The sequence below is a fragment of the Penaeus vannamei genome, chromosome 11 (assembly GCF_042767895.1).
Source record: "Penaeus vannamei isolate JL-2024 chromosome 11, ASM4276789v1, whole genome shotgun sequence".
In the NCBI taxonomy this organism is placed as follows: Eukaryota; Metazoa; Arthropoda; class Malacostraca; order Decapoda; family Penaeidae; genus Penaeus; species Penaeus vannamei.
Window position 1 is genome coordinate 16,495,007 of NC_091559.1, and position 13,048 is coordinate 16,508,054.

At 41.8% G+C, this 13,048-nt stretch overlaps 1 protein-coding gene across 1 annotated transcript in view; it reads right to left on the reverse strand.

Annotated features, from left to right (window-relative positions):
- Positions 1–6,987: 6,987 nt before the first annotated feature.
- Positions 6,988–13,048, reverse strand: part of LOC113819531 (short transient receptor potential channel 4-associated protein) — a 27,515-nt gene continuing 21,454 nt past the window's right edge. Inside the window, exons 4-5 of the mRNA XM_070127074.1 lie at positions 7,357–7,564; positions 6,988–7,140 (exon numbers count right to left, since the gene is read on the reverse strand). Coding sequence (XP_069983175.1) covers positions 6,990–7,140; positions 7,357–7,564 — 359 coding nt within the window. The 3' untranslated portion in view covers positions 6,988–6,989. The remainder of the gene's footprint in view (positions 7,141–7,356; positions 7,565–13,048) is intronic.

Here is a 13,048-nt window from a genome sequence, read left to right on the forward strand (position 1 = left end):
CAGGAATAGAAGGATTGGAGGGTGGATGAGGGAATGGAACATTTTCTAGGAGGAGGAGAGGGGATTGAAGTTCAAGGAACAGGAAAAGAAGGGTGTAAGAGAGAATGTGGAAGGCATGGATGGAGTGGAACATTTAGGGTATCTGGTGTGACAAGTAAAGTGAGAAGGAGGAAGAGTAAGCATCAGAAAAGTGGTAGAGATTGGAGTATCTGGATTTAGACTGGAAAAGAAATCTGATAAGGGGAGAGGGGGAATAGAGGTAAGATAGTTTAGGGTAGAAGGAAGAGATACTGGGGGAGATGCTGAGACATCTTGAGAAGATGGGAGCTTATAGACAGGGCAGCTCCTATAAAGTACATTATGGGACCCACCACAATGGGTACAAGTGCGCGATTGAATGGACACAACCAGGTTAAGCACATAGAGGGCTGCGTGGCCAAAATACCAACATTTCTGACATTGACGAGGAAGTGGTTGATATGGCCGGACAGGGCAGGAAACTGGACCAATATAAACTTCATGGGAGAGGTTATGTCTGTGGAAGCTAATCTTGGCATTATTGGTCTAAGACTTACGCCGTCCTCTGGGAGTAGTAGTATAGCACTGCACTACCACTGCATTATAGTCAAAACAGCATGCAAGTAGGTTGTTTTTACAGTCAGACCAGTTCTTGTTATAGATAGGACATACAGTCAAGGAGACAGAAACAGTTCCAGGACAAGTATTAAGAGAAGAGTAAGGTTTGGCAAGAATATGCTTGCCAGTGAGGATAATCAGGGTAGATAGTGCACGAGCTGGGAATCCAAATGTACCTGTGACAAGGCGTGAATGAACAGAATGACTGAAAAAGAAAACTTTGCCTACTTGTTTTTGGAGATATTGTTGGAAGAGAAGGGTATTGTCAGACGAAGGGGTTGGGGAGGAAATCACAAGGAATCGATACAACTAGGCTGGGCCAAAGATTTGCAGAGGTGGAAGCAGTAGAAGGATGAGGGTGGGAGGAAGATGGGGTGGTGTGGGGTGAGGTAGTATTGACAATAAGGATGAAGAATAGAAATGCGGGGGATGGGGGTAGACAATGAAGAAGACTGTGTAGTAGGAGATGGAGAGGAGAATGTTGGGACAGGGGAAGGTGTGTATTCTATAGGTTGAGCAATGACCTCAGTGGATGGTTCTGAATGGATAGAGCTGTCAGTAAGCTTCGAAGAGGGAGTATCAGTATCAGTAGTTGGTCAGAGGAGAGGAAGGGGTCAGAAAACCAATCAAATTGAATTTAGATAGGCTAGTTGATAAAGGGGCAAGCCTGACACCCCTAATAAGGATAAAGAATCTTCATTATTGGCCATGGTAAGCCTGAGATAAATGGGGAAAAGAAACAGTCTACCCCTTAGGATCCCAATAAGGGGTAAAGGCTGGGTAAGTAAGTAATAATGACAAGAAAATAAATGTGCTCGACATCAAAGGTCATATAGCACTATGGTATTGTATTGTGTTGGGACGGTTTTTAAAATTCTTTATTACAATTAAAATGTCAAATTTCGACGGTCATTTATTGTATGATAGTATAGTATTTAAAGGAGTAGGAGGAGAGGGTAGATGGGGGTAGGATAGGTATTGATGAGAAGAGGAAGGGTTAAGGACGATGGATGATTAGATCAAATGAAGGATATCTATATAAGGGTATGGGCTTCGGTAAAGCAAGGGCAGGATATTAGGATATGTGGGACAGAGAGAAGGACAATACATGTAGGGCAGAGGTAGGTTAGAGGGATGTGACATCAGGTGTGAATGAGTGATTCTGGTGTGGCCTATTCGTAGGCGGGCAAGGACAGTTTCCCAATGTCTGTTTTGATGGTATGGAGCTGACCAAGGGGATATTGAGGGTTTTATGGTTTGTTGGTGCACTGGGGGGTAGTAGTCGGTGGCTGGGATGTGTGAGAAACGGGGTTGGTGACTTGTGGGCAGGGCAGCAGATCGTGCTAAGTTATCTGCTTTTTTGTTGCCGGAAATCCCGACATGGCTGGGTATTCAGCAAAAATTCACTGTTTTCTGTTGTGTAGACAGATAGAATAGCTGTTCGTGTATTTTATGGGCTATAGGGTCAGTAGGGTGTATGAACTGTATGAATGATATTGAGTTATGTGAGTCAGTGAAGATGGTGAAGTATGAGGAAGAGATGGAAGATATGCATTGTAGAGCAAAGAGGATAGCATATACTTCTGTTGTAAGGACGCTCGATTCAGGTGGAAGAAGAAAGCTGTATCTCTGAGAGGGAAAGACTACGGCAAAACCAGCACCTGAGCTGGATTTAGACCCCTTAGTATAGATATGAGTGCTAGAGGAGTGACTAGAGATATGAGCAAGGAAATGTGTGAGAAGGATAGAAGTTGGAATGTTTGACTTTGGTAGATCAGGGAAAATAGAGGAGCAATTACAAGAGACTGGTATTAGCCAGGGAGGGAAAGTTTGGGTAGAAAAAGGAAGAATTCAGAGATGAGGAAAGGATGAATGGGAAACCCAAGTGTCCATATGAACAAGGAAAGGGACTGGTAGACATGGGGAGGAAGAGAAGAAACGAAGAAGAGGTTGAAGGACAGCTAGTTTGGAGAGTGAAAATTGGTGGAAGCAAGCATAGTTTCTTAGGAACAAAAGAGCACGGCGTCTAGAGAGGGATGGTAGTCCTGATTCAACGTATAGGCTCTTAACTGGAGAGGATCGGAAAGCTCCCAGGGCTAAGTGGAGACCGCAATGGTGGATAGGATCAAGGAGAGAGAGAGGAGAGGTAGAGGCACAAGAATATAAGTGGCAACTATAGTCAAGGGTGGAGAGGATTAGAGTAACATGGTGATGAAGGAGTGTTTTGCGGTCTGATCCCCAGGATAGGTGGGAGAGGGTTTGTAGTAGTCGGAGGCGATGGCAAGCTTTTTCTTTAATAGAAAGGATATGATCCCGCCAAGATAACTTGGAGTCAAAAATAACCAAGAAACTTGCTGGAAGATCAGGATTGGATGGGGGTATCATAAAGGAGGAGTGGAGGTTGGGGATATAGGATGTTGAAAAAAGAAGAATTTGGAAGTGATCACTAGAGTGAAAATTGTTTAGGACAGAACAGTGGAAGTCTATATGAAGCATAGGAGAGCAAAGAGAGAGATCTAGGCATGAAAAAGATTGAGTGCATAGGTCGAATAGAGTGGGACTGTTGGAATTTAGGAGGATAAGGTCAGTTTTAGCTACAAATTGTTCTAAGGAGCGACCCCTTGTATTGATAATAGAGTCACCCCAAAGAGTATAGCGACAGTTAAAGTCTCCAATTATTAGGAAAGGTGGTTGGAGTTGAGAAAGTAAGGTCTCAAATTCTAAGAAGTCAATAGGGAGGGAAGGAGAGAAGTAGACTGAAATGATTGTGATCCAGTGGCGGAGGAAAATCCGGATAACTGTGCAAGGTATAGTGGTTTGTAAAGGAGGTATGATATATGGTGTTTTATGATGAACAAGTATGGAAAAAGCAAATATAGAATGAGGGAGTGACACAAAATGGTAGTTGGGAAATTGGTATTGGAGGATGTGTGAGGAAGGTTTCTTGGAGGCAGACGATAGATGGATTGTAAGAGGAGAGAAGATGGTGGAGATCAGGTCTGTGTGAGCGAAAGCCTCTAATGTCTCACTGCAGTAGAGGCATTGTGGATCATTCTACAACTATTATGGGTGGCAATGTATGTCTGAGAGGTAATAGGAGGGATATCTGGGGGTTGAGGTATGGGATCAGGGGATGGAGGTGTTAGTGTAGTATCAAGAGAATCATCATGGGAAGGGGGTCAGGGGGAAAAGGTGAAGGTATAGAATCTGGAGCTTCATCAAGAAAGGTGGGATCTGGGGAAGGACATTGTGCTAGAAGGGATTCACGTGTGTATCCAGGAGGGAGTGGTAGGGATAGTAGGGAAGGAAGGGTTTTTGGTTTAGGTACGGGTGGTGGAGTGGATAGGGTGTGTTGCAAAGGTGTGGGAGGAAGAGGGGTATGAGGGATGTCAGGAGGGGGAGGATGGATTTCGGCAGTCACTGTGAATGCAGCCGGAATCTGGGTAGAGAAATTGATGGATGGTTGAGAGGGAGGAACTTTCTCTTGTGTTACAGGTAGAAAGTTTCTTATGTCCTCAAGGGTTTCTGGAGGGATTTGGGTGGAGAGATTTGGGAAAAGAAGGATCTTTTATGGGGAGATGAAGAGGAGATCGGTATCTGAGAATATGAGGGTATAGGTGTGGGATGGGATCTGGTAGGAGAGGATGGGGTGGGGCGTTTGGGTTGTCTGATGCTACTGGCAAGGCGTGAAGTAGGAAGAGACATGGGAGTTGTGGATATTGGTGTCTGGATTTAGGATGGAAAAAGGATCTGATTGGGGGATATGAGAATTAGAGATGGAAAGTTGAGGAGCAGGGGAAAGTGATGCTGTAGATGTATAGACCACTTGGGTAGCATGGATGGAAGTGGATTGATGTAAGGTACTGGAGTACGTTGTGATTGAAAAACCTCTTCATCGTGCTTCTTGTCTGGCTTCTCGTAGAGTGAGTCCTAGTTTGAATCTGAGATTTGCTAATTCACTCTCAAATTTGTAGGCTGTGCAGCCACTATAGAAAACATTATGAGGTCCACCACAATTAGCACATGTACGTGATTGTGCAGGGCAGTTTGCAAGCTCATGACCAGGTTGAGCACATAGTGGGCAGCGGGCTGTAGACCGACAGTGCTTTGCAGGGTGGCCAAAATGCCTGCATTTCTGGCATTGGCGGGGTAGGGGTTGATATGGTCTTCCATGGCAAGAAACCCCTCCTATATAGACCTTATGGGGAAGGTAGTGTCTACGAAAGGTAATCTTGGCAATATTGATGCTGGACTTTCGATTGCCTCTGGGGGGAATAGAGTAGCATTGTACTGATTCAGCATCATATTCAGTGAGGCAACCAAGCAGGTCATTTTCACAGTCAGTCCAGTCCTTTTCATAGACAGGGCATTCAACTGAGAGGGCAACAGTTCCAGTACATGTATTAAGGGTGGGGTGAGGTAAAACTGGTATAGGTTTGCCAGTGAGCTCAACCAGAGTAGATAGTGCTTTGGCTTGAGTCTCAGATGTAACTGATTTACTGTGAACGATCAGGACGACTACAGAAAAAAAACTTTGCCAACTTGTTTTTGGAGGCATTGTTGAAAGAGTAGGGTGTTATCTGAATGAGGGGCTGTTGGGGGAACTATAACGTATCTGTCCCATTTGGCTGGTTTAAAGAGATTATTCAAAAAGCTTGAGGAAGTGGGAATTGTAGAGGGGTGAGGGCGGGAGGAGGAGGGAGTGGTGTGAGGTAAGGTTTTATTATGGAAGTGTGGGTGATATGGTTGAAGAGTTGTGATAAGAGAGGTTTGGGTATAATGTGAAGATGATTGTTCAGGAAGTGGGCTGGATGATGTTGGGAGTGAGGATGGGATATCTTCTAAAGGTTGAGTTAGTATCTGGGTAGATGATTCAGGATGGGTTAGGTTGGTAGTACGTATAGAGGAGGGAGGTGTATTAGTAGTTTTCTGAGCCGTGGTCAAAGGGGAGTCAGGGGTCGGTAAACTAGAGGATTTAGATTCAGAGAGGCTATTTGATAAAGGGGCAAGCCTCAATGCCCCTAGTAAGGGTACAAAATCTTCATTACTGGCCATGGTAAGCCTGGTTTTATGTGGGGAAGGTAAACAGTCCACCCCTCAGGGTCCCTGTAAGGTAATTTATCAAGGTATACTGTGCCCATGGCTCCCTGAGGCCGTTCATGACTGGCACGGGGTCAGCTTTTCATCCTTTCAACACGGCTCTTACATCTTAGGAGTTTGATAAGGGAAGGGTTGGGGAAGATAAGAGAGAGAAAGAAGGAGAAAAAGACCGTGCAAAATTAGTTGAGGTAAGGGCTGAGATCCAAGACAGGGGAGATCTCCAGCATTGGGTCTCAGTCTCTGTCCCCTAAGCCCCCCCACGACAACAACAGGCAAGGGATTGGGGGGGGGGGGGGGAAAGGCTGGGTAATTAACCAAGGGAATACCTTGCCCATGGTTCCCACGGGCTGTTTGTGACTGACACAAAGTCAGCCTTTCACCCTTACAGCACAGCTCTCACACCTAGGGAAGTGGATAGAAGGGGATGAAGAAGAGAAGGAAAAGGAAAAGACCATGAAAAATTAGTTGAAGTGAGGACTGAAGCCCAAGGTAGGGGTAATCTCCTACACTGTGCATCAGTCTCCATCTCATTACCATAGAATTTATCTAGGACATGATATTACATGACCAGGTTTACAAATATCAGGTTAAATTTACAGCATTTTTTTCCATCGTTTTCATTGTCACATCATGTTGTTAACCCATTTACGATGGGTATCCCACATGAGACATCCAGAAAAATAAACATTGCCAGGCATCCCGCCAGTGTGATATTGGATTCGGAGCACGCGCCCTGATTCCGTTGCGGGCCCCCCGGAAAATATTATTTTCAGCTAATAAAATATACCAGTGCTAGTGGGTTAAGTTATAAAGAGTAAAGATTTTTTTTTTTGTGAGTGTTCACCATAAAGAGCTAATATAAAAAACTATGTAATATTCCTTTTCAACATTACACTGCTGAACTTTGAGGAAAAACATATTTTCAAACCTCTCCAGCCTTCCTAATAAATGGGAAGCTGATCTCAAACTGCCTCAAGCATGTTCTCCAGCACTACAAAAGTGTGAAACAAACACCAGAACAGGACTCAGCACCATATAAGATATATCATTACAAAGTCACATACGCTTAAGTGAAATACTGTAATCAGGTGCTTAAAATGCCTACAAGACCTTTGAATGAAATTTTTGACCACCCACCTTTCCCTAAAAAGAAACATTACTAAGCCCCCCCAGCCATTTAAGGGTTAACATTCTTGAAATCCTTGGAATTAATTTTGTTATTCTATTACATACATCCACAGTATCTCTATTTGTCAATACATCCACGCATTGTGCTTACTTACTCTGTACTCAGACTGGTCACAGAAGCTATGCACCAATCTTAAAAATTGTATCTTAAGGGCAACTTCTGGACTGCATTCGCAAGAGCTTAGGTGACCTGGGACTCGTACACGCTCCTGATACCTGAATACAAAAATCAATATAGAACCATAAGTCTACACCAACAGACATAGTATCATTATCTGAGCTCTGGAATAAAACTGGTTGTCAGAAAGATAAAAGTAGGACACTTCAGATCTTAGAAATAAACTGATCTAAACAATGGATATTACAAAAGTACAATACATGGAAAATACTCAGATTACATAAAATCAAATTACATATACGATATTTCCTTACGTTTCACATTTCCAGATGAAGAGGTCAAAGAGCTGGGAGAGTCTGGGTATGAGGCGTAGCTGTGCCAACTGTGTCTGGACTTCCTTACGCTGTTTTCCTAACAACAGGAGACCTAACACATAAACGCTCTCAACCCTCTGAAGCATCGGGCTAGTCAAAGCTTCTATCTGGTTTACAATGGCTTGAGGTTGTATTCTTTCCATCAAATCTGAAGGAGGAAAGAGCAGAAGTTGAAGGTAAGAAAGAACTTTATCACTAGTGATGCACTTAACCCAATGGATCCAGTTGCTTCATTGTGCAGCTGTAGACCAAAATTCAGCCATTAGGCTTCCTTTGATGGCAACTCTCCTAGGTGTATGTACCATATCTAATATATAGTGATCTTCAATTTTCAGAATTTCCTATTGGAGGGCCTCAAAACCTACACTTACACTTACGCATGGCATCAATAATATTTGCCTTCTCTTTGCAGTGCTATTATCCCTTTTTCTGCACCTTTTTTTATGCTGTTTTGCCATACTCTTTTATACTTATCAAGATGATGATCGACCATCAGTTGAGTATTTCCCATATCATCAACAACAGCAAGTGTCATATCATGGCATTTGTTTTATTATTTAAATTTTCTCAACGTTATTCACTCAACTTTCCGTAACAATTCCTACAACAGCCAGTAATGGCAGGCAGGAATAGGTTCCTGCACATGAACATGGTGTCCTGCCTCTCCCAGGAATGGTTGACGGCTGATAAACTTCACCCTTATGGACTGACAGAAATCCTGCAGGAGCTCACACATGAGTCTCTTGCTGAAAGCCCACTGAGTCAATCTCACTTCAAGTGCTTTATGCACTCATGACAAGATATATATTAATATTGGAAAAAAAAAATCTCACCTATAACATTAGCATCAACATATTCAAGTTGATGCACTACAAGTTCATGACTGTAGTGCATTAACATGAATATACTGATGTTTTATATTATAGATGAATATATAAACTAACAAATCATCTAACAAATGCATTTACTGGCAATAGGTCTGTAAGCATCTTTGGACACACATGCCTTCAAATGTCTTATGTATGCTTAGAACAAACTAAATTATAGTTTAGGCATATCTAGTGCACACAGCTGAAGATCCCAATTCACCCCATAGTGCTTTTGACCCTGTTACACCAAGAAATAGCTACCAGTTGCATCTAATTATCATAAGGAAGGGCAGATCCAAGATTTCTGGAATAAGGGTCAAAGTCCAATCACAATTGCCAAAGTTACAGTGCTTTACAGGTTTTGAGGCCCTCGAACAGGAAATTCTGAAAATTAATCACTATATATTAGATATGGCACAGCTGTTTCATTCAAAAGCTTTGGCTAAAAAAATTTACCCAAATATAGAGGGGGCGTGCACCAGGTGCACCCCTCCTTGGATCCACGACTGATATGGTAGTTTCAACATTCATATATGAATACTTTGACCACTTAAAAGATTTACCCACCATTGCCAGGAATAGCATTAACACATTCCTTGCTCACTAAGATTTTAACTTTTTAATACTGTTTACAAGTCCTACCTGTTATTCCTGTATAACCTTTTCCCTGATTTTTGGAAATATTTGTTTTTCTTCTTTTACTACTATTAGATTTGCTAATAACATCATTATAGTCATAATGTCACTGATTACAAAAAGAGCAACAATATTAGCCACTATGTGTTTCTCACATCACATGACGTACTTGCGTAGCGCCCTGAGGCTTCTCATGTCAAGTGACATTTTACAAATATATAGATTTTGTGCTAATTATCTGCTTTGTATGGGCAGTAATTAGTTTCCTGGGAGTGTCTGGAATGTTCCTCTAGAAGGTGCAGGAATTCTGGGTAATCTCCTGCCACAAGGCTGTCCTTATAGTCATGGCATGTAGAAGCTGCCAATCCTTAGATATACCCAGTATTTATTCATTGCTTTCATGCAAGATGATGGAGAATTTATTGATGATGAGGGGGACTCTGATAGTGACAAGCTCTTGGATGATAGTGATAAAGATAGGGATTATGTATTTGGCAAAGAATTCTGTTATTCTGAGAGCGGGGAAAACAGTGATGATGATTATGAGGGGCCCTCTGCCACCACCTTGCCACCTCCACACGCTGTAGCTACTGCTGCCTTTACATGTTCCTAGTGGCAACAGGTTAAAGGGAATATAAAACTTAGTAATGATTTTGATGATGACAATGACGATGACGATGACGATGACGATGACGATGACGATGACGATGACGATGACGATGACGATGACGATGACGATGACGATGACGATGACGATGACGATGACGATGACGATGACGATGACGATGACGATGATAATGATAATGATGATGATGATGATGATGATGATGATGATGATGATGATGATGATGATGATGACGATGATGATGATGAAGATCATGATGATCATGAGAGAAGAAAGAGAGAGAGCGAGAGAGAGAGATATATAAAGAAAGTTTTAATTCCATTTGTTACAATGGATATTCTTTACTGTGACATACTATCTGTTTTATTTTGCCCAAATCTCCCCCTGTATGCAAGGAATGGCCGGGGTTACCATTCACTGGCCGGGCGTGGGAGTGAATGCAAGTCCTCAAGATTGCTAGACCAGCACATTACCTCTGAGAGAGAGAGAGAGAGAGAGAGAGAGAGAGAGAGAGAGAGAGAGAGAGAGAGAGAGAGAGAGAGAGAGTGCTTTTCCCTGACTTTGGTGGGTTATGGAGACACAATTCTGGTTTCTTCCTTTATTTGGGTGACCTGGCTGGTGGGTTATGGAGACACAATTCTGGTTTCTTCCTTTATTTGGGTGACCTGGCTAGTAGCATGGCGTGGCTATGTCTCATGCTGTGCAGTTGTGGGCAAAGGGTGCCCAAGGGCCCGTCGAGCATAAGTGTGCATTGGGAGACTCCCCAAGGAGAGGTCTAGTCAGAGCCGTGACCCCTGGTCAACTGTCGAAGCATTCAAGAACAGGGTCAGGAGTCCCAATTACTGGGGGACGTGTCTAGGTAACCCTCATTCCTCAGATCGCTCAGCATACACTATTAACCGTCGTCCTTGATGGTATGGTGCTGGTGTTCTCTGAAAGGAGTATACCGAGGGCAGAGACAAGGAGAGAGACAGGAGGGCAAACAGTGGGGGTGGGGTGGGGGGGGAGTTGTGGATAGCAAGGACCGTAAGATATAATCAAAATATATCAGATTGTAATGACTTTATGTCTAAGGATAGACAGAGGAGCATGCTTAGGGAGACAATTGCAATAGTCCACAAGAACTTACTTGAGCTGCAATTGTCTCAAATAGCAGGAGATGGAAATCTATGGGAGATAAGCATTGTGCAGAACTACAAGGAAGCAAAAGGTGTCGCAGTGAACGACGAACTTCCTTGGAAAAAGAAATGAAAATGCAACAATGCAGAGTTCAGCAGTGTGCAGTGCAATTGGCACACAGTATACGTCTGACTAATAGTAAATGTTCTATCTCATTTCATAGAAATTGTCTATCACACGTCACCAACAGCAATTCGTGGCAAAGCGATAATGAAAACTGGTAATGCAGTCCTCATACTTCAGGAGCGACTCATTACATCAAATATGCTTTCTTAAGACAACGTATGCACAATAAGATGTAATGCAAGACAAGAATACACGATTGGCGCAAGTCAATTATTTTCTCGGAACCAGTACGAATGTAATTCCTGTGCAATTAACGGGTTTCTGCTGGATGATGTGCGCATGTGGCTGCGTGGGTGATGAATTGACAAGTTTTAGTGAATCGGTGAGTTATGAAATGAGTATAGTACACAATTTGAAAAATAATAGGGGATGAGGAGTGGGTGGACAGGAGGCTAAGAATAGGATGGGGTGGGGGGTAAAAGAGGTATGGGTGAGGATGGGGGGGGGGGGGTTCTGGTAAGTAGGCGAAGGTGGGAATGTAATATTAATGAACTACTATGCGAAATCATACAAAATTGTACTTTAATTAGGACGTAAAATGAATGAAACGGAGCTTCATACGTTGCAGAGCAACGCATGATGCAAGCGGGTTTGGGTCAGCTTCCCTTATCTGACAGCCTAAAGACAGCCCTCGAGGTAGCAAATGATATATACTTCCAATAAATTCCCTGAGGAAAAGTGATGATGGACCCAACTGTAGAAGGGGATCATCGATGAGGTCAACTTAACATTAATCAACTTAACACTAATTACATGTCCATACCCAGGTGGGGGTCGTCACCAAGGACCATGTAATAATGGTGAGGTGAAGTTCGTGATTAAGATTGATTAAGGAAGAAAATGTTTCGAAAATCAGGTCGGCATACTAACGATTATCATATGAAGGGAAAGAAATGGAAAACCATTAGGATAACCTAAGCAATTTCACATTTAGTGATCACTTATGAAAGCGAAAATCACGAAAAGTATGAAATCGTAGTAGCTGTATAATATGATTAATCTCTAACACTGAGAGATGAACTAAAATATAAATACAAGAGCTTGAATGTATTTTTCGGTCACGTCAGATGACTATAAGTAGGTACCTTCTACCTGAGTAAGGTCAAATGGGGTCATTATCCGAACATACCCTAAAAATAAGAATAGCTAGTAGATATAAAATTAAATATGTAAAAAAATAGATATACAGTGATTGAAACACAAGTAATCATGCTGCTGATAGATTAAATAAAGAATTTACCGTACTTGAATAATTAAAGAAAATTATATCTATAAAGAAAACAAATAATTATGGCAAAATATACTTTAGAATGTGCACAATTTTTTGTAATAATAACGTAAAGTCACACAATTTAATTCGATGAATTATGTTAGTATTATTACGGCTCTCAGATTTATGTATGCAAACCCTAAGTAAATTCATCACTCTTTTATAAATACAGAAACAAATGTGGAAAATAATTCGAAATAGTAGTAGGACAGGTCACAAAAGGCGAGATATGTCATCGTTTGACAAGACCTGACCTGGCTTGATCTGAATAACTATGTGTGAAGTGACCACACTGTATAAAGGTAAAAAAGGTATAAGAATAACTGAATTCAATATTCATATAAAAATACTCTGTTTGTATAAATATACATACAACAAGAAAATCTCAAGCATTAGAAATGCAAACCAATATAACAAATCGGATAATTTGACCCAAGGATTTATAGAGATTGTAAAGGTCAGTAAGAGAGGTCACTCGCGGTCAATATATGGTCATGAAGACTAGGGCAGGTGAGACGTATATTACATTTACCAAATTTAGCGTATAATAATATTCTATTTTAAATAAGTATCACGACAAAAACTAATTTAACTCTAATGGCCTGAACAGAAATATTGAAAATAGGTAGAGAGGGAGGGGAGATAACGGGTGGGGGGTTAAGAGAAGGGGAGGGGGTTTTGGTTCAAGGGGATGGAGGTAGGTGGGAAGCATGGGGAAAGAAGTGAAATGTTTGTCTTTGTGCATAATTCAACTAAATTATTCAAATTCAAAAATATCCCACAAATGCATTGGTAAACCAAGCCAAAATAAATTCACTTAGTAATAATAGGAGAATTGAATGTTGATTTGGCGTCGGTTAACGCAGTGATAATGAGAATGCGAAAAAAAAATGTCAAGAATATGGCAATGCTCAGGACTCTAGTCAC